The 24,375-nt window shown below is 40.1% G+C and overlaps 1 protein-coding gene across 8 annotated transcripts; it reads right to left on the bottom strand.

The window, feature by feature from the left end:
• Positions 1–7,797: 7,797 nt before the first annotated feature.
• Positions 7,798–22,806, bottom strand: STEAP1 (STEAP family member 1). 8 transcript variants are annotated; one of them, XM_059842871.1, is made up of 7 exons: positions 22,387–22,527; positions 20,968–21,076; positions 19,797–19,929; positions 19,255–19,359; positions 17,946–18,458; positions 16,356–16,520; positions 11,989–14,778 (listed from the first exon to the last, which is right to left on the bottom strand). In XM_059842871.1, the coding sequence occupies exons 4-7, from the start codon at positions 19,345–19,347 to the stop codon at positions 14,521–14,523; spliced, it is 1,029 nt and encodes a 342-aa protein (XP_059698854.1). In that variant the 5' UTR covers positions 19,348–19,359; positions 19,797–19,929; positions 20,968–21,076; positions 22,387–22,527; the 3' UTR covers positions 11,989–14,520. The 8 variants fall into 8 exon arrangements, with proteins under 8 accessions (XP_059698829.1, XP_059698819.1, XP_059698826.1 ...); XM_059842836.1 differs by lacking the exons at positions 11,989–14,778; positions 19,797–19,929; positions 20,968–21,076 and adding exons at positions 8,846–9,817; positions 11,615–11,748 and having other exon boundaries at positions 22,387–22,806; XM_059842855.1 differs by lacking the exon at positions 19,797–19,929.
• Between the last annotated feature and the right edge of the window lie 1,569 nt (positions 22,807–24,375).

Here is a 24,375-nt window from a genome sequence, read left to right as displayed (position 1 = left end):
AGACAAATGTCAAGAGAGTGGTGCCAGGTTCTTTTCAGTGGTGCCCAGCAACAGGACAAGGAGCAATTGCCATACACCAAAACTCAAAAATTTCCACATCAACATGAGGAAAAACTGCTTCACATTGAGAGTGGCAGAGCACTGGAACTGGCTGCCCAGGGAGGTTGTGGAGCCTGCCCCTGGAGAAATTCAAAAGCCACCTGGATGCTTTCCTGTGTAACCTGCTCCAGGTTACCCTGCCTTGACAGGTGTTGGTTAGATGATCTCCAGAGGTCCTTTCTAATCTCAGCAATTCTGTGCTTCTGTGTTTCTGTGATCTGTGACAGCACAGGGGGTTGCTATAGAGAAAGAGGGCTGTGGATGATCCTGCCGTGCCCTCAGCTTTGCCCAATGTCACTGTGCTCCACCCCCTCTGGCCTGTGCAATAGCCCCAGCACAGGCAGAGCTGGACCCAGGGGCTGCTGGCAAAGGAGCAGCTGTGAGCAACTGTCCTGTCCTCAGCAGGAACCCGTCACCAGCTGCCTCTCCTTATCCTCTCCTGGCAGAAGGGTACTGCTGCAACCTGTGCCAGCTGCAAGGCTGTGGAATGGTACCATCACATGTCACAGAATGGCAGGGTTGGAAGGGACCCTTAAAGGTCAGAGTCCCAACTGCTGGGGAAGATGAAAGAGGAAAGCCTTACAAATATGATTGCCTTGCAAAAGATTTTGAGAATATAGAAACTATAAGCGAGATTGAAATGAAAGCAAGCTTTGACATCCCTTAATTACTGAACAACAGGAAAACAATGGTGTGGCCGGCTGAAGGTAATCCCCTTTTGATGAAACAATGCCCTCTGCAAGCAGGTAGGTCCAAGGGTCAGAGCAGACCCTGCCAGCTTGGCAGAAAGGGTCCGAAGAGTAGTTTTTAGGGTTTAAAATGTAGCACAATATGGTAATGTAGTGATTCTTATAGGCTGTATGTAAATGCTATAGGATTTGTATGCTGTACTAGATTGGTTAGTGAGAATCAGAATATTCAACACAGAAGATGATATATTGTAACGGGAACTTCGCGCTCTTATGCTCTTGCTTTTGCTCTTGTTCTCTTGCTTTTACTCTTGCGCTCTTACTTTTCTATGCTCTTAGCTCTTGCCTTTTTACGTTATTACCCTCTCATCCTTTCTCTTCTCTCGGACTTGCTCCGAGCTGCAGCTGGCAGCTCCCAGCAGGGCCCTGTACCCACGCCCTTTGCAATAAACCGCAAGTTCCACGACTTGGCTTCAGAGATCTCTCGTCTCCATCCGTCCCGACCGTGCTACCCCCAGTCTCGCCTACACCCAACACCCCTGAAATGAGCATGAACATCTTCCACTAGATCTGGTTGCTCAGATCCAGACGTCCAGTCTGACTGAATGTTTCCAATGATGGGGCACCACCACCTCTGGGCAACCTATTCCTGCATTTCACCACCTCTCTCATGAAAAATTAAATCTGAGGGGGTGTTGGGTGTCCCTGCAGCCCAGAACAGCTTTCCAGGTTTGGTTAGTGGGGAGGTCGCTCCCCGTTTTTGCTGTGTACCCAGTATACTCTGTGTAGATGGGAGTTGTGCTCTAATTTCAGTGTAACTCAAAATAAGAAACATGGATAAGCCACATAAAAAGCAAAGCTGAGCCTGAAGATCTGAATTCTATCTTGTTTGAAATGGGAATTTCCAGTTGAAGACAAATGGAGCTGAAAAAGCATAACTTCTGATTTTAACATCTTATTTAGCTAATAAATTGTACCTTTCATTAAGCTATGCTGTGTATGTAACAAGGTATAATCCTCAATTCTTTGTTTTTAATGCATTTCAGACTGACCAATCCATATGAAAATGCATCTCTCATGTTGCAGTAAAAACTGATGAATGAAAAGAAGCCATATGATGACACTGAAATACTGTAGGTGAATTTTCATCTTTTGTGTGTGCATGCTGACTTGTTTCTATAATGTATTAACCAAGAACTTCAGCAAAAGTAACTGTGCAATCAATACAAACATTTGTTTCCACATATAATCATGACAACCATTCTGTAGAATTTGAAAAAAAGACTGTGACACTTTTCTGTTGTAGTTCAGAAGCGATTCATCACCCTCCTAAATTATTAAATAATTAATTTTCTTTATGTTGAAAACATATATTTTTAAAGTATTTTTTAATTTGGTAAACAGGTGCATGGAAATTATATTGCTTCATTTTCCAAACTGCATTTTCAGCTCCCAGACACTGAGGACTGAGTTGCTACTCCACAGAAGAAAACCGAAAAGGTGAATCCATTGACAGACCACTCAGAACTGAATTGGTGCTTTCCATGGTGAGAACTGGCATTTCAGCTCCTAATTTTCTTGTTCTAATATTCTCCTTTGCTATTGATTCAAAAGTCATTATCCCAGGCTTGTTTTTTGGTAGCCAGTACAGCTACATTAGTACGAGCTGAAAAATTTTAGTCCAGCCAAAAAATATATGAAAACAAAAGAGCAGAATGTTTTTTTCTGCATTATTTGTGGCTGATTCTCTTTATATGCTACTTTATATGACTCCTGTTATCAGAAAAGTATTTACATGAAAATGAGCACTTGAGTCACGTGCCTCAAAATGATAATGTATCACCCAAAATAAGGGCAGTCACAGCCTTATAATTCTTAATTTATTTGAGTTAAAGCCTTAATAGGAAGGCTATAAATTGGAATGTTTGTCATTGCTTTCCTGTGGGATTTTTTAAACATTATTACAGCATAAAGTCTTGAACTGAAGACTCCAGCGTTTAGGAGATGATCATTAGATCTGTGTTGATTAACAAGTAGGGAGCTTCTTTCTTAAGCAGGTATGTGACTAACAATGCATGATTCGGTACCTGGTTTTTGAGCAGCTGTTTGGCTTTGTGAGTGCTCTCTAGCTGCATTTTCACGGGAAAGCATCACAGGTTCTGTCCTCCAGGCTGCACTATGTAGGGTGTGCCAGCTCTGACCCTGGTCCTTCATTCCTAACCCACAACCCCATGGATATCATTCAGTGTAATTTCTCACTTACATTGTTAATTTCTTCTCCAGATGTTTCTTGTCTTGATATGTGCAAACCTATCTGACTTTAGCCTTTGGCACAGGGGTAAATGAGGGAACTCTTGAGATGTGGTCATTTACCAGGCCATTGAACAGACACCACTAACTTGGTATCTAGTACATTTAAAAATTAAAATTGAGGCAGTTTGATGAATTTTTGAGGTTTTGCAGTTTGAAAATGTTTGTTTGAAATTGGGACTAAAACAACTACAGCCTTCCTTCCATTGCTGTGTAACTGATCTGTTCAAACGGGAAAAGCATAGAGGGCCCTATTTTGCTTGGAGATTTGCATGAGAGCAAGGGTATATAAATACCTTATATATACTTAAGCTCTCAGCAAAATTGGATCATGTCTCTGTTGTAAGAGGATGAAATTGGATAGTTACAGTTCTCTCAAATGATGTACCAAGAGCTATAGTCAGTGTAGTTCTCAGGTAGCCTGTTAAATGACTATCTTAAACAATCTGTTAAAATAGGAGATTATTTTCTCTTAGCAGGTGTTTTTCTTTTTTTAGCAAAGTCCAGGGCAGCATTATATTTCTTCCTTTTAGGAATAGAACATAACAAAGGACTTTCCAAATGGCAAATGGAAAAGATATTCTGGTTCTTCCTCTTGGAAATGGGAAAGCAAAGCCCTGGGGATTTCCTTGTGGCAAGAGTATGAAAACAAACACATAAAATTTTGCTTCCTATCAGGGCAACAAAACCAAATAGAATAATTTTTGGCATACTATGCTCAATACAGCTAATTTTATAACCTAGCAGAAAAATAGAGTGTTTCCCAGCCAGGAACATTTAGACCAACTAATTTTTTCTTATGGCAGCCTGCAATTACTCTAAAAATAAAACTTATACTTCTTACCCATTCTTTGTAAGGACAACATGAATCTGAGAGATATGTTATTGTTTACTTGAAAAAAGGGGTGTTTTTGTTGAAATAAATAGATTATTAAAAATACCACCACCTTACTATTAAACAAATGAAGAACAAAAAAGCATGGTAAACACCTCAACCAAAGTCTCTTCCTTTGCTTGTTGGATTTCATCAGTTTTTGATGTCCCTTTTTTCAGTAACTGTTCAGATATCACTACTTCTTCAGAACTTGAAGGATCTGAATTTCAGTAATCAAAAACAAGGAAAGAAGCACTAACTGAAAAAACTAAAAGCATTTAGATATTCTTTTGAGAAAGAGAGAAGAGAAGAATGTAGTAAAGAAAAAGGAAAGGAAAAAAGAGAGAAAAAAGAGAAAGAGTGAAGAAAAGAGAAGAAATGCCTTTATAGAGCACATTTAATAAATGATTGTTAAGAAATACTGGCAAGTCATGTGAAACAAGACAATGCATCTCTTTCTTCCCAAGAGAAATTACAAAATAAGGGTGATTCACTTAAAGGGGAGGACTAGTCTTCCCCTCCTTTTTCCCCTACACATGAAAAAAAAAAATCCAGGTTTACACTTCTATTTCTAAGGCAATCCAAGAAGAAAAACAGTGAGGATTGTGTCTGATTTTATGATCTATCTGATTAAATTTATTCACCAGAAAGAAGCTGAAGGAAGGAAGGAAGGAAGGAAACCTTTCCTAGATTTCTCTGACTATGATTTTCCATAGCTATTGTGATGTCCAGTTGAGGGGTTTCAGGACCTTTATTCTTGGTTTCATGTGGAGAACAAAGTCATGTGTGACCTTTACACTTCTTGAAACAACATTTGCTTTGTGGTGTAAGAGGTCAGGTTTTTTTTTTTTTTTTTTTTTTTTTTTTTTTTTTTTTTTTTGATTTGTGGCTGCTCATCTTTAAAGGTATCTACAAAATGAGACAGTAGGTTCTAAAAGTGTGGTCCTATGGCTGCAATAATTGCTGGACCCAAAGTCAGGGGAAAAGTAGATTATTTTTCTAATGCAAACAATTACATCCAGACCAAAGCTTTCAGTCAGTTGACTTCCTAATGAAGAACAGACATACCTTCCTTCCTAGTGAAGTATTGATATTGCAAAACTGAAAAACTTATTCAAAATAAGTGGGAGTTCACTAATAAGTTCACCAATACTTGCTTGAATACTCAAGCAGCTGAAGAAAACATAGGAACATAGGCTGGATTGTGGCTTGGCCACCATTTGACCGCCTAAGACTAGTGTGTTTTACTTTTTTAGCTCTTTAATTTCAAATTCCCTTCACAAAGCTGCAGACCAGTAGTTTTTCTTGAGAGCAGAAGTGAAAATCAAGATCACAGAATGTTTTAGGTTGGAAGGGTTCACAGAGGGTCATCTGGTCCAACCACCCTACCCATGCAGGGTTATCCTAGAGCACATAGCACTGGATTGTGTCCAGGTGTTTCTTGAATATCTCCAGTGAGGGATTTCACAACCTCTCTGGACAATCTGTTCCAGTGCTCGGTCACCTGCACAGGAAAGAAGTTCTTCCTCATATTCAGGTGGAATGTCCTGTGCATCAGTTTCTGCCCTTTGCCTCTTGTCCTATTGCTTGGAAGCACTGAGAAGAGCCTGATCCACCCTCTTGACCCCCTCCCTTCAGATACTGACAGACATGGATGAAGTCCCCTCTCAGTTGTCTCTTTTCAAGTCTGAACAGACTCAGTTCCCCCAGCCTTTCCTTGTAAGAGAGATGCTCCTGTCCCTTAATCATCTTTTTTCTCCTCTGCTGGACCCACCCCAGGACCTTCAGGTCTCTCTTGTACTGATGAGCCCAAAACTGGACACAGCACTCCAGATGTGGCCTCACCAGGGCTGAGTAGAAGAGCAGGATCACCTCCCTGACCTGTTGGCAATTCTCTTCCTAATGCAACTCAGGAAGGCCTTCAAGGTCACAAGGGCACTGCTGGCTCACGGACAGCTTGTTGTCCACCAGGACCCCCAGGTCCTTCTCCTCAGAGATGCTTTCCAACATGTGAGCACCCAGTCTGTACTGGTGAGGTACTACACTGCGTATTATGTATCATTATGGTGGTGAAAACATAAAAATATTTAGTACTAATGGACTAATTAATACTAAAATTAATGTAATATCACTATTACAGGTACCTGGTTGTGTATTAGGTCTTCAGTTAATTGATTTTGAACATGAATGGGATCATGCTGGCAGTGTAAAATATTCCCTGACAAACAAAAATGAAACCATAATTCAGTAGCAGCTTAGCACTGTAAAAAGAAAATTTGTATGTTTATAGAGCAATGAAATACTAATAGAGTTCCCAGCCCTGTGAAGAATTATGTAGTTATTTCCACAGATATGAACTGAGATCAACAAGTTGCTACAGATCCTAAGAGTTAAGCAGTTTTCCTAACATTCCTATCATTCCTATCATATTTGTTTTCCAGCCATGAAACTTACAGGAATATATTAGTCTGAGTGATTTACTCTTTATGTAAGGGAACATAACAAACCATACTTGGTCAGACCAATAGCCTATGTAACCCACTAATACATGTTCCAGAGCAGCAAAACAAAATGCTGTTTAAGGAGAGTATGCAATCTTGGCCGCTGTATTTTGTACTCGCCTCCCAAATCCGTATTTACTCTGGCGATGTCATAGGGTACATACCTACAAAGCCCTTTTGGTGTTTCTTTAGGGGCTGTTGTTTCTGGGTTTGTCTAACCTCCTTTTGAACATGCTGATTCTGTTTGCCCTCACAGCCCTCAATGGCAGCAAGGTACAGAATTTGTTAACTGCAAAAAGATGCACATTGTTAATCAGTTGTAAACTGATTTCCTACTATTTCTGTTGAATTCCTTCTATTCCTGGTAAGGTAGATTTGGTTAAAAATAGTTCTGTGGGCTTATCTTGCCCACTGTCTTCAATATTTTGTAAATCATTATTTAATCCCCTTCCACCTTCTCCCATCTCATTTGAAGAGCTCCCACCTTTTTAGTCTCTTCCTTTCACGCAGCTGCTCCACACTCTGCTCTCTGTATTGCTGGGTTAAATTATCAAAGCCTAATTGTGGCAAAAACAAAGACCCAACGAGGCTCAGAGGAGCAGTAACAGGCAAAGGAAGCCCAGCAGGCTTATCAATGAAAATGAAGCCAAATTGCCTACTGACAAGACTGTCCAAGGGGAATGACCAGATCAATGTCACTGGGGTGAAACCTGCCAGGGTCATCAAACAAAGAAACTGTTTCCCCTGAATGTAATGTGAACTGAAGAGGTGTTTTTTTAAAGAGATGTGGGACTTGATAAGCAAGGAAAAAACAGTTATCTGAAAATTATTATTGGCTGTTTTAGGGGGATTGTAAGAATGTGCAAGGCTTACTGTGGGATGTTTAGGGAGGGATCAAAGGTGGTGAAAGGGGGGCATCAAGGAGGATAAGGTTGGAACAGAATAGAATAGAACAGAATAGAATAGAATAGAATAGGAGGTATTAAATTATAATTAAATCATACCCCACTTCCATCTCCCAAACTTTCTGTAGGTTCAGTTTCCCCCTGTTTCATTCACTCATCCTCACCTCATTCTAGTGTATCTCATTCCTGCTTACCCTCTGTACTTCATTTTCTCTTCCTCACCATTGGCATTCCCCACCACCAATTTTCCCTTATGTTTTTAGCACCTTGGTGTCAGAAAGGTGTAAGAACTCAATTATGTGGAAGTGTTTCCATGGACATTGTACTGGTTTTAACACCAGTAGGGAACTACACTTCAAATACGCCATTCCCTTTACCCTGTCCCTTCTGGTAAGGGAGGGACAATAAAGCACATACTGTGGATTAAAATAGCAATTTACTAAAAGAGCAAAACAATGAAATAAGAAACATACAATAAAACCAGCAGTTGTTATTAATAGTAAAAGTATGCAAAAGAAAAGATGTTTTACCCACAAAAGGGTATTCACCACCAGGAACAAGCTCCAAGACGGCAGACACTTCCCATAGCTCTGACTCCATGCTGCCTGACCCCCTGGCTCATTTGCACCTCACAGCTGTCCTGTCAGCACCACAGGTCCATGGTCTTGGTCTGGAGAAAACAGGAAGTAAAGTCTGGTGGGTGGCAGAGGGACCAGGTCAGGAGGGGTGACGGCCCCTCCACTGTGGCAAGCCAGGTGCGCTCCCTGTTCTGGCACCCCAGCTTTTCCTGCTGAATCCAGCTCCCAGTTATGATGTTTGTGGTATAGAATAAACAGCTGGGCAAGGCCACCAATCCCCTTCTCTGTAATCAGGGCAGAGGTGCTTAGGAGTAACTGAGTAAGGATGTTAAACAGGGCTGAATAAAACTTTGTGAGATTGCATGGCTCAGCTGCTGTGTTGGGATATGGAGTGTTTCAGGCCAGGCTGATAATAAAAAACGGTAACAAATTTTATTGCTGTTCCCTTGATAAGGCTGCCTTGATGGAAAGTACCTGGCAGGATAGAGTCCATCCCAAACACTGGAGGAGGTGAACAAGTTATTGGTAATTGCATCCAAGACAGTGGAGACATGAAGTGTTTCTGTGACTGTAGGGACAAATCTTGCTCTGAATGACTGAGTAAAAGTCCCATTTATTTCATTGGCAATTTTGTCTCCACAAGAACTAAATGGTGATGATTTAATATTTGAAGTAGAATAGTGATATCAGCACAAGGCTAAAACTAAAGTTCGTAGGAATTTTCTGAATATTGAGTAATGCACCATCTAAATCTAGTTTCAGTTTGTTCCTTATTTTGCATAAGTAATGTTTAAGAGTGCTTTAGTTTCATTGTGTTTTATGTAAGAGTTTTCCTTCATTTAGCACATGATGTACACTTTACCAGGAAATAAAACAACAGTGCCTGCTGTTATTTGAAATAAACTCAGTTTATATAAACATCATTATGAAAAATGGAGCAATATCTATGACTCGTTCCCCAAGCTTCAGAAGCAGTATGTCACTGAACCACTTAAAACCTCACTTGTGCTCATCTGTATCAGTAGTTTGTACAGATTTGCCCAGAAATGCCTCAAATGGTATTTCAGAGTTGGAGAAATGTTTACAACTTAATAGGTTGTGCAGGTCAAACTCTACACAAACCCAGACTCTTTTGTATTTATTCATTCCATTCACCAGCTCCATGTGGATAACCAACCCTCCCATTCCCTCTGTTTCAAGGATTCACTTCAGAGTTTTCAGACTTTCCCACCAGTCATTCAGTTGTCCTCCATTTTACCCATCTCTCTTACTAAGGATTTCTATTCCCTACTAACTTGATGATGTTCATTGATCACATTCAGTATCCTCCACCTACTTATTTTTACCCTTTAACATCTACTGGGCTCCTTTACTCTTTCATCAGAATATCTGAGTGCTTGCAATGTTTCATTTCCTCTTTTTCACAGATTGCCAATTGTCCTGTTCCTTCTGATTCCACATTGATGCCTCTTTGCACAGCTTCACAGTCCCAGAATACACTTTGGTCTGTCATTAATTATCAGGAAATAAATAAAGATGCGAAAAAATGATGTGAATAAATAAAGATGTACAAAGGCTATTGGAAATTAGAAGGGGGAAATTATGATTTTAATTATGGGTAACATCTAACAATTGTTAGATTTCTAAGCTAAAATTGCAGAGATACTTGAGGAGCTTTGACAGTGGCTTTTGGTGTTTTTTTTTTTTTTCCAGTTCCAGCTTCTTGTTTATTTTCTTTTTAAGGATTTCCTGTTAGAATATTTTTGAATGAATGAGATGCACTGTTCAGAAGCTATTCTGGTACATGCACAGGTACAGGCAGGAGAGAAGTGCCATTCAGTTTTATATATGAGTCACAGGACTGGAAAAAATAAAGCAGAGAAATAATTAGAGGTGGGTTATATGGCCATTCCTTTAAGTCCAGCAATAAGATACTTCTCAGCATGCCAAGTAATGAAGATATTAATGTGGAAAAATCAGGTAGAGTACATTCAACAATAAATTGTAAGCATGTATATAAATGCTGCACATGACTGCAAACTACAAATTTGACCATCCAGTTAAAAAATCCCCACATCTGCCTCACTTCTTTTTTAGTAGTAAGCCAAAAAAAAAAAAAAAAAGACATTTAAGGACCAAATACTTTCATCAGTAGCAATGGTAGTATTCTACAAGTCCCACAGTGACTACACATTTTTAACCAAGTCAAAGATATACCATATTTATCTCAGCAATGTACTTTCATGCTATGAAGATGAAATATACATAAAAAAGAAACAAAAAATACAAACCAACTCAAACTTCTCTTGTTTCATCTTTATTGAAAGTAGCTATGGTCTTTTTTATGTTTGCAGAGTTTGGTTCATGGATTGGTTTTATGTATTTTCAGCTGAAAATCTCTGAAAACGTATGCCTACTTCATAAATTAGCCTCACTTCATCCACTCAAGTGTTAAATTTAATCTACAGAAAAATTCAAAGAATGATGCAAAAATTGAACTCTGAAGCAACTAAATTAATGAGAATTGTTTTGATAAAAGAAATAATAAGTAATTTTGCCATCAGCAACAGAATATGCTCATGGGATCAAGAAATCCTGGCACTACTGAAAAAACATCAGTGGCAATGATCAGCCATTGCCAGACACTTACAGCAACAACAGCAGATTACATTCTTCAGGGGTGGTTTCAGTGTGTTTTCAAAAATTGGTCTTTTTGTTTTGTTTTTTTGAATGCCATTTAAATGCCTTTAATGCCATTTAAAGAAAATCACTTTAAAATAAATTAGTTTGAATTTCAAAAATGGTTAGCATAACATTTTGTTCTGTTAAGAGACAGTACTAGAAACTCTGGATGTAGGAGACAAGAGGAGACGTGAGATCATCATCTCTACAAAGGAAACCACACAGCCCACAGTCACGTAGACATCAGTCAGTTTCATATGGGTTTTGATGACAATTTCTGGAGCACATTTTTGCCCACTGATTTGTGGAAAACTAAGAATATGACAGAAAAGTGAAGCAAGGGAATATTCTTGCTACTGAAATAGGATGAAATAATGCAAGTTTGAACTTTTAGGTGCACTTGGAACTTTTCATTTAGGGCTGGTTAAGCTGCCTGTTTAGACCATTCCTCTTTGAGTCCTTCCTACTGACATATGTAGGATGCTGGCTGTCTGGCAAATCAGACCCATGAGTGGATCTGGCTGAATCATTCTTTGCTCTGCTTTACTTTTCAACTGGATCCAATGCCCTACTCTGACGAACTTCACATCTTTAACAACTTGCAGCACTGAGAGAACAGAGAAGAGTGGCCAAAGGGAGGGACTGCTTACAGTAAATGCTGCTGTCAACAGGAATTTGCATTACACAATAGCCAACACAGCCCTGGCTCCAGCTTCCTGAACATTGTTGCTGTCACTTATTGGGAAGAGTATTCTGGATATGAACTCTCCAAATGAATCTGGCATAAAATTCCTTAGGCCCCTTTAACAATTTATATCTCCAGAGTTTCAATTCTGTGTCTCTCAAATACATTGGAGACATGTAACAATAGAAAAAAGTACTTCGCAGGCCTTATAGACACATTTTAAAGTCATTGCCATGACTTTAAAATGTCATGAATGATGGATTCTTACACAAAAGAATGATGGATTCTTACACAAAAGTATGCCCAAACATGCGTTTCCTCAATGCCCTTGCTATTTTTGAACTTTTCTTGATCTTTATCAGTATTTCCAGGGATCTTGGGTCTTCCTCCAAAGCTTTTTCTTCCTTCTCAAAAATCTCTGAATGCTAGAATATACAGTTAAAAGTACTGTCAGGAAAAATGCAATTTCATTACACTATGAAAATGTCCATTTTGCTTTTCAAATCTTTGTTTTCTTTCCTTTGGAGGCTCCAGGCTCTTCACTAGCATGGAGAAAATGTTAGTGAAGAGCCTGGAGCCTCTTGACTGTTTCTATCAGCAGCTCTTCTAGAGTGTACTGTGCCTTTTTACCCTTTTACTCTGGATGTATATGACACAATGGCAGATACAGCATACACTGAAGCATTTAATGATGCACAGTTTTATAAAACTGATTAGTGTTATACAAATAAGTGCCTAAAATGTGCACACACATTCAATTAATGTATTATAAGAGTATATAGGCCTATTAATACACTCAATTTCAAAGAGGTACATAAACATAAAGGTATATATGAATGTAGATTCACCAGTATTGAACTAGACCATGTCTGCCACAAACTGAGAAATTAAATACTGTCAATAGCATATAGATCTCCCTCACTGCTGTATCTGAATGTCTAAAAAGCAAATCACAGAATAATTTACACTGAGTCCAACCATAAATCTAACACTGCCAAGCCTACCATGAGAACATGTCCCTAAATACCACATCTACATGTCTTTTAAATACCTCCAGGGATAGTGAGTCAACCACTTCCCTGAGCAGCCTGCACACTGGGAAGTGAGTTATTAAGACCCACCATGAAATCTCAAGTTCTGGCTGTAAGCATTCAATGGTAGTTTCTAGAGAAATGGCTAGATGTGACACAGAAAACCTGGCTTCTACTTGAAACTATCAGTAGGGAAAAACATGCTTGAATGTTTGGATGTCATGTGTGACTTTTGGAATAGCTTTTGTAGACTGTATGTAAATTTCATGTCGTTGAAGACACTTCTGGGTTTGCCTCTGGGCAATGCTAGAGAGAAAAGTCTGAAGTGTGCTTAATGTCCCCAGCTGAATGATGAGCATAAAAGGTCAGTTTGGATAGTATGTAATCATCTTGAAATTGGTTTGCCCCTGTAATTTATGTTATCAATTCAAACCATATTAACTACTTGAAATGAATAAAGTTATGCTGTCTTAGACTACTTCTGTAACAAGTGCATAGAGCTTATTAAAGATATATTTCATTCATGGAAATATAAATGAAAATGCATTGAGCACCATACTTTTCCTACTCTGTTAGAAACTTCTTAGATTAACATTGCAGCTTCCTGTATTGTAAGGTTTTGGCCTCTGCCATACATTACTGGTTTGATACATAATGCCACAGATTTCAGTCTATATTACATAGGACACCATGTCCCCAGTTACTTTCACATATTACATTACATGCAAATTTAAAAAAGGCCAACTTTTAAGTTGCAATAATTGAATGGTAACAACCCAGAAAATACAAAATATAACATCCCTGTAGCTATTTAATTTGTCTGTTATTTATGCTCCATGTAAAAGTCCAGAAAAAGACAACAGATTCATTAGCACTGTGTATTACATTTTTTTTAGGCATATGTTGTTTTCCTGTTTGTTTTAATACCAGAGCCATTACCAATTACAGTTCTCATTCAGAGGATTCCAGCAATAGGCGCCGCCAACAGTCCATGTCCTAGTCAACTCCTGCAGGCAGACTGGCAGAAATATTCCTGATGTTGGGAAATATTTACTACTGAATAACATATTTCAAAACAGATACTAACAAATGAATTATTCACTTAAAAACTTCATACAGACCTATGCAATGTAAGGAAAGTAGGATTTAATGAGCTTATTAAAGTTATTAGGAAAATTTCTGTAAAAGCAAATGCATTTGGAAACCATTTAGCATGACAATCTCACCAAACCATTGGCAAGATTCAAATGTCTATTTTTAATGTTTTTCTTCCAGTCACACAATTGTTGGCCCTAGAGTAAACAAAAAAACACATTTACCTGATGGATTTATCCCACTGGAATAATTTGTGCAAATAAAGTTTAGCACATGTCAAGGGCTGCAGGCTCAGCTCAAAAGCATGGAAAATTTCCAGCATCAGAAACAAAAGAATGTGTTCATGGAATAAAAAATGGGAAGTGTTTTATCGTTTCAAGTAAACAGAGACACACCTAGTCCTGGATAAGATGGAAATCTGAGTCTAAAAACTCTTTTTTTAGACTGTGCCCAAGCCTCAGGAGATATTTACCTTGTAAAGATCCCTGTAATTCTGCTTGCTCAGTTGTGTACGTTCAAGACCTGGCAGAAATACACAGTTTCTGTCTGGTTCATAAGCCAAGGTCCCCACTTTGCAGAATGAAACACAGGCTGCAGGTGCTAAGAGGCAATGGGATGATAAATACTCTAGTTTTTGTCCCATTATAATTCTGAGATCTAATGAAGGTACACACATGACTTTGCGAAGCAGCAAGCATTCCTGGGCTCTGTGGTGTAATAATTTTTTTACTTTCTGTGGTCATCTGAAGAAATAACTTATGTTTGTTTTTGCATACAAAAAAAAAACTGGGATTGAGACAATGAAACACTTGGATTTTAAAAGCAGTGAGTCAGAATAAAGAAATCATCAAATACCAAAACACTGAATAGATTAAAGTGTAAAATAGATGTTTTCTTTTTTTGCCTTTGAAACCAACAAAATTAAGTTGTATCAAGTATCTCATACTCCTGAAGTAAAAAAAAAAGTGAGAAAGAAACATCTATAATGAATGTGAAAACAGAACTCATGAGTGAAAATTTCATGGCTTTGAGCATATTTAGATACATAGATAGGAAATGTCCATATTTGATCTACAGTCTGGAAGTTATGCTGGTTTGATTGGCTTGTGCCTTAGCTTCCCAACCACTTCTGATTTTTCTTATCCTCTTCCTAAAACATGGAAGGAGCAGTATGCATTTACAGAGCAGAACTACAATAGGAAGAAAAACTGCAACCATAAATGAAGGTGGCGTATACCAGATGAATTGGTTAGCATCAACCCACTTATTCCAAGCAAACACCAGTGCATGAACAGTGCATAGCAGCAGGGCTAAATATCCCATATTGCTCTGAAAAGAGAAAGAAAATAGCAAGCTATTTATTTTTCCCAACTTGGCAAAAAAAGTATTCAGTTAAGCAAAAACAGAAACCTGGATTGGGCCTTGACCAACATGCTCAAGTCAAAGAAAAGCAACCATTGGCTTTAAACTAAAAGGTAACAACTGTAAGTCAAGACTCCAGCTGTGCTTCCTTATGCCAGTGTAAAAGAAAATGGAAGAGGCACATTTTTCAAGTATTGCTATGATACTTAGCTAAAATACAGAAGAGATTGCAGGTTATTCCTGAAACATGCTCAGTCTTGAATATCTCAATTTACATCTATATACTAAATTACTTTAATTTTGTGATAAATCATTATGAGTTCAAAACCAGAAATATTAAGGGATTAATTGAATACTTGCAAAGAAAAATTCTAAGCTAAATTAAAATCACAAACTCAAGTAAGTCTAGTACTATGGCAAAAGCCCTGCAAAACTACAGGAAACTCAAATCTTTCATTTCACTTACAGTGGTAAATTTGGCTTAACTTGTTTAAAAAATTCAGGAGTAAAGAAAACTTACTAGTAATTTTAAGTTTCTTGTCACTTAATAATCTTGTACTCATCAGTGAAGTTGAACACTGTATTTCCAACTGCTGAATGCTACAGCTTCCAACTGCTGTTCTGCTACAGAACATGATTTTTTAGTAATAAAGTTATTTGTTTATAAAGTAAGTCCAACTCAGAAGTATTACTCATCTGGGTTTCTTCACCATAGTCTTTCAATAGTGAAAGGAGTCATGCATTTGGAGACTTCCTCCTGACTTTTCCATATTATCTGTACACTTACCTTAAAAATTATAGACTTCATAGAGTGGGCAGAATATCAAATCAGTAATTGGTGATTATACACTTCAGATACGCTTTTAAAATATAAATCAAAATTTCAAATGCCAGGTACTTAGTAGATTACTGAATTTTCAGATTTTGGTGTTTGAGGGCCTGATCCAACACTTGCTCAAGTCTAGTGTGACCAAATTGATGTCAGCAGAACCACCCTGATTATTACTGCATATGACATAAGGAAATCAAGAGGAACCAAAATGCCTGGGGTTAAGGAAACAAGCACAGCTGCAGCAAACTTGAGACTGGCTGGATTTGATTATCCAGCATCTGCTCTAAGATGTCTCTTTCAGAATACACTGTGCCATATGGGGACAGCATTGACTGTACCTACTCCAAATTCAGCAGGATATGGGATGTTCTGGGGAGATAAGATATCTAGAAGATGACTTCAGCACCAGAGCTAAGAAAAGGTCTCAAAGGGACAACTGCTGCTGGTCACAAAGTCAAGAGGAGAAAAAAAAAGTGGTATGGAGTTGTCTTTTCTTTCCATTTTATACACTGAACATAACGGCCTGTTCTCCCAACAAAAGAGTAGTGGAAAGGACATTTCTCACAAACTATTTAACAAAAAGTACAAGCCTTTCCATTGGTTTCACTAACTTTGTGTTGGATATTTCTAACTCCTAATGGCCTTAGCTGATAACACACAGTTCTACAAACAGGACTAACAACATGCAGTAATGATATTCATTCATGCACACCTGAATGTAGTGGAACTCTCTCCAAGTCAAAGAGAGACTGACAGATGGAATTGATGTTATTGCCAACAGGGCCAGCAAAGCAAGTCCCAGAATTCCTAGAGACACATAAATCTCCATTCTCCAAACATCATGTTCAATCCAGGCATTTTCCTTTTTTTGTTTGACCTGCCAAAAGAACACCATAAAAATTACAGACTGGCACATTTGGCTGTTTGTGTTAAATATAATTTTACTGTTTTCATCATAATATTAATGAAATAAGCAAAGAGAAACAGTATTTTGGTTTGTTTGAATGTCTTTGAATATAACTGCTGTTTACTTCTGGTGACAAAGCCTTCACTAGTATCTCCAGAGCAAAGGTGAGCTTTTAGAGAGAAGCATTTAGATTTCATCAGTGTCTTGGCCCAGGAGAGCCTGATTCTGAGGCCTCTTAACCTGCCTTCACAAAAAGGATATATCTTGATTTTGACAAGAAAAAAAACCCACCTATGACTAAATACCATATCAGGGAGATTATAACAATAAGAAATATATTAGCAGCTCTACTTCAGGAAGGTAATTCAGCAGGCCTTTAATAAAAATATCCTGCCATGGCAGTTGTTTAGCTCTGTTTTTTTTTAAACAACACAACTTGGTACATTTGTGATTTTAATAAACTGATGTCAAAGCTTCTCTTACCTACAACTACTTGCAATAGCACTTTGATCATGCTAGTGATCACCATGGCATAATATGTCCCAAATATGATAATTTCTACATCTTGAAGACTGGAATCTCAAGGAAATTTCTAGTAATCCATTCAAGTCAGATTACCAGTAAGGCTGATTTCAGTTTTCAGAGGTAATTTGACTGTTTACAAAAACCTTAAGAATCTACTGACATAATCATATTGTGCTTTTAATTATTTTTAATAATAAAGACTTTAGGGGTAACAAGAACATATATTTGCAGTCTATGCCTTATACTGGAATACTCCTAATACTGAATTACTTATGGCACCCAAGGAAATAGCTGAGTATTAGGAACTCTCTGGTTACAGAGGACATTGGAGAGCTTTGCAAGCCAATTATTGACCATGAGTCAGAAGCATCATTGAAATCCTATCTTTAAACAAGGTAGTGTGTATCAGTTCAAATGTGAACCATCAGTATTCACAAATTTTGTTTGTGCAAATACAGATTACTGTGATTTACCTCAGCTCTCCTTCACTGCAGCAAAGTTGTCTAAAAATGTTGTGTTCAGTGCTCAGTTTTTGTTTCTAGATTTCACTGGTCCAGAGAAGAAATCTACACTACACTGATAGTGTGCCAAAGACTTAAATGTTCCTGTGAGATACAATTTTGTGCATTTTACAGATAGGAAAAAATCCCAAATTAAGAAAATAACTTCTTTAATATATGTTAAATAAGCTGGGATGACTCTTGACTCTTATTACATGCTTTGGCAACTAGGTCCTGCTCCATCCCTGAACAGTGCTCTCTGTGAATGTACTTGAAGATCAAACAAAGGCAATGAAAATGGCTTTCCCCCATCCAGATTTGCAAGGATTTTCTGAATACAGAAGGGTTGGTGTTCGTGTGCCCACCGTACCTGCTGGAATGCCCAGTTCAGCAGCTTGTATCTGTACGATCTTCTCATTGGATAGCACAGGCTATAGCAGGCGTGCAATGTAGCGAAGAAGAAACTGAGAAGTCCAAATTGTTTCCTTGATAACATCCATCTATCCAGCCACTGGGGAAACCTTTTATACTTGGTGCCAAAGTACAGCTGGAAACTAGCAGCTAATATTCCTGGTAAATACACTAGTGCTAAAAGGGTAATTGAAGTCACTGGTAAAACTTTGTTAATGACAAGGATTGGAATTTTATAGAAAACGTTTTCCTTTTTGGTTGTAAAAGGATATATGACATCTCTCATGGAAGTGTAAATAAATGTTATTAATGAGATCACAGATGCTATCTTCATTGGCAAGTGCCACTTAGGGAACAGATCCTGCTTGCAGTGCTGTTCTGAAGAGTGTTCAAACTCACCAAAATGGTGTGCTTGATGTAAATCAAAAAGTGCAGCTGCTTCTGATGGATTGGCAACCTGCATATCCACATTCTGTAAGGAACAGAACAGAAATACAAAGTGAGTTCAAGAGAAGATTAGAAACTTCTATAATGACAGCATTTGCCACCATGACTTTTACAACTTACTGCAGTGGAACCATATACGAAACATATGCACTGTTAAAGACAAGGTAACTTGGAAATATAATATTTCAAACAGCATAGTCAGCACTTAAGTAAAGCACTTGTAGTTTAGATTTCCCATTCTTCATTATCTGCAATGATTTTAAAATAGATTTTCATTCCAGGGAGATACTCTGTACTGCAAGGAAGGAAGGATTACATTATGCAAAGCATCATTTCAGCTTCTTATTATATAAGTTATAGATTTCAAATTTCAGCTATAGACTTAATGATGTAGCCCAAATACCATGCACAGGAAAGGATTAAAGGATTTTTTTTTTCTGGATCTTTTTTGTGTGACGTGGAAAAACTTCCTGAGTGCAATGCTGCTATCATGAAGATTCCCCCAAAGATATATTTTATATTCCTGTGTAAAAATCCTGAATTATTTCTATGGAGTTTTGCTTGTCTGGTAAGATACAATTAGCAGCTACCCTCATGTAGTTTTCAGCTGTCTCAAGCTTTGTTTATTTTTTATCATGGACTGTGATTAAATTGAATGAGATGTTCTCTATCTTTTTATCTCTTCATGTCAATATTGTGACAACATTTCAGAAATATTCATGATATGCCAGTGTGACGATAACACTGTCTCTGGACAAAACTGAATCAAGGATTGCAATATTCTGTGTGACATATGAGCTGCTTTTTTACAGAAACATTACCAAGTAGTTAAGATTTCCTGTATTTCTTCTTGGCATGATGTTCTGACCTGCATTCTGATCAATTGCACGATTACCACCTTCCCTCTTCTCCATTGTGGAAACTCCCTGCAAAACAAATACAGGATGTAAAACAGGTTTTGAAATGCCAAACTGGAACTTTGAGGCCTATTTTCCTTCAAATTGTTTTCTTCCTTATCCTCCACACATTTGCTGGAAAAGGCACAGTCAACTAGGGAAAGTCTGTCCTCTGAGAATGGAAAAAGCTCAGCTTATTTTCTGGGCAAAGCACAGAATAAGAGAGAGCACAAATCGACAGAACAAAATTACTAATGAAAAGTAATATTTAAGCCTAATATCCTTGTCACCAGCAGAATTAATGCATTAATTCAAGTTTTTAAATGAAAGCAAATTAGTTTGAAACAGCTTGCATAAAAAACATGTAAAATGTTGTGAAGATGGATTTTAAGTTCATGAGACTTTCTGATGCAAGAAGCCCATGAGATGTGGTTTCTAATATATTTTAGGGTTTAGGATTGGTCTACCTGACAGTCACTCTGGGGCTTTAGAGTTGTATTCTCCCTCCAAGACTGTCAAGAAACTGTAGCTTTGCTCACGCTGTTCCCAGGCATTTTGGCAATACTCATCACCACAAGCAGCAGCAGAAAAGGTTCTAAGCTATTAGGAATGACAAAAAAATCAGATGACAGAAAAAGAAGAAAAAAGGAAGAGAACTGATAAACTGAAAGAGATGTTTCTGAAAATCCCAGGATAGCAGGAAAGACAGGATTTTGAAGAGCATAAAATAACTACAGGGCCTGCAAGGACCTTCCAACAAGGACTTGCCAGGTGTGTGTCACACTGTGGCACACTGCAGGAGGAGAGGCCCTGGCACCATACTACTGGAAGCTCAGAGTGCCATAGCACAGGGTAACTTTCTGTGTCAACCTTTAAGAAAATTACTAGGTGGTTCTTCCATGTACTTTCCTACTGAACAGCTGAATTACTAGATATTAAACTGTTTTTCTAACTACTGATTCTTTTATATCCATAAATCTCTTGGGAAATTATGTGGAGAAATTAGACCTTGACAATTCTCCTTCTTTTACTGAGTCTGGTTCCTTCAGTGGATGAGTCTTACAGTCTTCTTACAGTCCTTTACTGTCTGCTATGAGGGTTTGCTCTCTGCAAGGCCACCAGACAGCTGAACCTGAAGTATTTTTTTGGAAGTGCTTTTTTCCTCAGAATTTCTCTTTGGATTTTTCTCTCCTGGTAGTCAGCTCTCCCTTTGAGCATAACCTTTCAGACAAGTGTTGCAGAGGAGGGTCAACAACAGTTCTGTTTGAAGGTCAGGCTGTTAAGCCATTCCTACACCAGCTAATGGTGTAGGAAAAGGTTATCCTTTGTATATCCTGCACACAAGAAAGCATGGACTCATGAAGGCACACTTCTGGTTTTTTCCCCTATTCCTAGGGCTAGTTCTGGTGATTTTATCAAAAGTTTTGTGGTATCATGTATCTTCACAAAGCTTCAGATTTTAGAATTTCTACTTCTACATGTTTCAATAGACATAATTTCTAGCTGTTACAATTCAAAGAACAGTTTACAAATAGAACTTAGTAGGGTGAGCTTACCTGTAAAAAACCGAATAACAAATACAGTGAATTCCACACCTATTTTTAAGGAACTCATAATATGAAGGTCTTTCAGGCCTACCTTCTGGCTACCACACTGCCTTAGAAGTCCAAAAGCATAATTTAGTTTGGGAACCTTTGTATGAAAAAGCCTGATTCACCCAGTTCTCACTCCCCTATCAGTCTTCATTCTGAAAATTTAGAAACAAAGAGTCCATTATTAGTTTCCAGTTAAAGGTTTATATTGATGAGGATGTAATAAACGATGCCATGATGTGAACAAAAGCAACCTATGAGCTAGAATGCCAGCTGCTAATCCTAAAAGCTGATTTATTGGCTCTTTTGGGATGCAATGTTTAATACAATGTTAAATACAGTGTTGAAGGTTTATGCAGCAGAAAACAAAACAGAAAGAAAAAATAAAGTGTGTGTGAATGAATGCATGTGCTCATCCATGGAACTACGGGTTTCAGCCATACAACTGCATGCAAGGAAACTCAAGTGTCATACCACCACATTCCACTTGGATTCTGATACCAGTTAACACGAAATTATTTCCCAGTAACAAAGCACAGTAACAGCCTTTGAAAACCCTAAAAGAAGAGCACCTACAATTCACTACTCAGTGCCTGAAAAACTGCCAGAAAGAAGTCATCTAGACTATATGTCTTTTTGAAATACATCAGAAGAAAAACTAGGGGTCCTGCAAGAGACAGAGTTAGATATCTAACCCAGAACTGCTCTGAGAGGAAACAGTTATATTAACATCCATCCTCAGTGCACGTCCCTTCTGCTCTGGGACGCAGCTGTCAACGAGGGTGGAGGGCGTCCTCCTGCAGAAAGCCAAGTTTCCAGCGCTTCAGTACGGTACTGAATTTTGTACCGGGACAGCACGCTCACTGTAATGCTGAACCATCAGGGGTCCACACTGTGCAGACATTATCCCGGGAAAACATCGCAAGTCACTGTGAAGTTTTCCTGAGTAAGGGGTTTCAGGACTGGTTTCACGAAAAAAGAAAAAATGGATAAACCAGACAGGCTATGACAATTACGAGGAGGTGATGGAAGAGGTGCGGGATAGTGCCTGCACCCCTCTCTCGGCACTATCGGAAAATTACAGCATGAAACTGCTGGGCATAAGCGTCTCGCTTTCCAAGTGCCCGCTGTACCGTGCAGGACGCTGTAGGCACTCGGCACACGAGCTCATAACTTTCCCCGCTCTTCAAAAATTCTGCTGAGCTCGGTGGAAAACTGAATGAAAGCCCAGAGGGTGGGAGCCGGAGAGCGTCGCTCGGCGTTCCTTCTCGGCCAGAACGAGCCCGGGGCACTCCGCCTCAGGGAGCCCGAGCCCGCCGGGGGCTCCCGGCCCGGCCCGGCCCGGCCGCGTGGCGGGCGGCGCCCGGCTCGGAACGCGCCGCAGCCGGGCCGGGCGGGCGCACACGGACACTTCCCCGGCGGCTCCGGGCACGGCCGGCCTCTGTCCGCCCCCGGGCTCACTCACCTCGGCCCGGCAGCCCGGCCTCTTCTTCCCGCCGCAGGTCCCGCCGCGGGGGGCGGCAGCAGCGGCGGTCCCGGCTCGGCTCCGTCCGCGGGGGGCAGCGCCCGGCGGCGCCGCTCGGAAGGGAAGGCGGCCTCGGGTCAGCAGCGGAGCGTCTGCCGGACTCTGAGGAGATGAGAGGCGGGGGAGACCGGCCGCAGCCTCCACCTCCCCTCCCAGCCCCGCCTTCCGCGCCCATCCCGCTCCCCTCCGCCCGGCGGGTGCGAGCCGCGGTGCCGTGCCCCGTCCCGAGCAGCGGAGGGCGGCGGGACGGCGCGGGCTCCCGGAGGGGACTCCCCGCCGACACGGGCCGCCCGAAGAGCGCCCGGCCGTGGGTCTGCCGGGCCCTCGGCCGGACAAAGGGCGCATTCACCTGCTCCCTCCCCGCCCCGCCGCAGGGAGGAAGATGAGGAGGAGGTGGTGCCGAGGTGGTGGCCGAGGTGCGCTCCCCTTCCCACCCCGGCGCCCCCGGCCTCCACGGCCGGACCTCTGCCGGCAGCCCCGCCGCTTGTGACGGGTGTGCTAGGGGTCACAGCACGCTCCGGGCCCGCCAGTGGCCCCAGGCCCTTCGGATCCCGGGAACCCTTCTGCTCTCCTTTCATTCCCTTCTCTCTTCCCTGCCGGTTCCTCCAAACGGATCACTCTCCTAAACCTGACAAGATGCCCTATTAATCCCCTCGTCGCATACGAGCAGTACTCACTGTAATTTTTTTTTCCTAAAGTACCAACATCCTTTAAGTTTGTTGTTGTTGTTTGTTTGTTGGTTGGTTTTTAACCTGTGCTGGCGATTTTGAAAAGGCAGCTGTCTCCTGAAAATCTAGTCACACAGTAGTCTGAACTATCATTATCTTGTGAAATCTCTGTTTTAGTGCATATTTTGACATCTAGTGACTTCCTGACGTTGAAGAACACGTGGCCAATTTGTGTCAGAAATGTTTTCATGCAGAGCTCATTGTATCCTCCTCAGGATGTCTTCACAGAAATGATGCCAAGTTCCATGTCATTGTATCTTGGGAGGGGAGGAGATTTTTTTTTCCTCCTTTTCAGTAGATGTTAAATGGACGTAGACTCCAGCTGGATGCTACATCTGGAAGAAAAGAGGAGATTGCCTTAGAAGGAACAGAAGACAGAATTGTATCTCCTGTGTCAAAAGCTTAACTTTTAAAAAAATTTTTAGTTACCTTCATTAGCATATTTTTCTGTACTTTGCATAAAGGCTATTTCCCACATGTTTTCCATTAAGTACTTTTTTTGCGAGGGATGCTAACTTGGGTATGCTCTCACTTTGTGCAAGTGCCGTTTTATTTCCTTCCCTGCTCCTTTTTTTGCACGGTCGGTTTGGGATCTTTCCCCGTTCCCATCAGCAGGGTGACGCCTGGCGGTGGGAGCGCAGGGGACGAGCTTCTTGTGCCAAGGTGTGCCGGGCCTTTCCAGCCCCGGCTAAGGAGACTTTGCAGTTCAGGGGGCTAAGAGCATGTTCCTAGGGAACTCCTTAGCAAAGCACTTCTCAGAAGCCCTGGTGAATGCTAGTGTTATGGGAACTGCATTTATAAAAGATAGCTGAAGATGCTGAGAGATTGTAGCATCTGGATATCCTGTCATAAGAAAAGAATATACTATTTTAAGGATAGAATATCCTTAAGGTATCCTTAGACATTTTGTAAAACACACAAGAGCTCAGCTTCTGCAAATGCATTCTCAGAAGATGAGATGAAAAGCCAGCCAAAGTGTGAACCTGGCTATTAAAGAAGTACCTGGTGAGCTGTTCTGCACAGATGCTTTTGGCTATCTCTGGACAAGCAATCTCCTCTCTAGTCTACATCCTGAGTACCAGTAGGTGCCTGTCTGTGAATAAAACTGGAAGGCTGATTTTACGTGGGTGCTGACAAAGTGGAAATAGATTCAAATGCTTGTGAAATCTCCCCTTTCATGCCTACCCTAAGGCATGACTCC

Source organism: Haemorhous mexicanus, chromosome 1 (assembly GCF_027477595.1).
Source record: "Haemorhous mexicanus isolate bHaeMex1 chromosome 1, bHaeMex1.pri, whole genome shotgun sequence".
Lineage (NCBI taxonomy): Eukaryota > Metazoa > Chordata > Aves > Passeriformes > Fringillidae > Haemorhous > Haemorhous mexicanus.
The sequence above is the reverse complement of the archived record's forward strand: the minus strand, read 5'-3'. Positions and strand labels throughout refer to the sequence as shown.

Excerpts from the sequence above, each read along its gene's own strand:
- STEAP1 (XM_059842828.1), bottom strand. The coding sequence starts at position 22,791 with ATGCGCCCTTTGTCCGGCCGAGGGCCCGGCAGACCCACGGCCGGGCGC. Across the intron at positions 19,360-22,386 it reads GGCCGGGCTGCCGGGCCGAG|GGAGTTTCCACAATGGAGAA; the intron begins GTGAGTGAGCCC and ends TTTGTTTTGCAG. Across the intron at positions 18,459-19,254 it reads CAGGAAATCTTAACTACTTG|AATGTGGATATGCAGGTTGC; the intron begins GTAATGTTTCTG and ends TGTTCCTTACAG.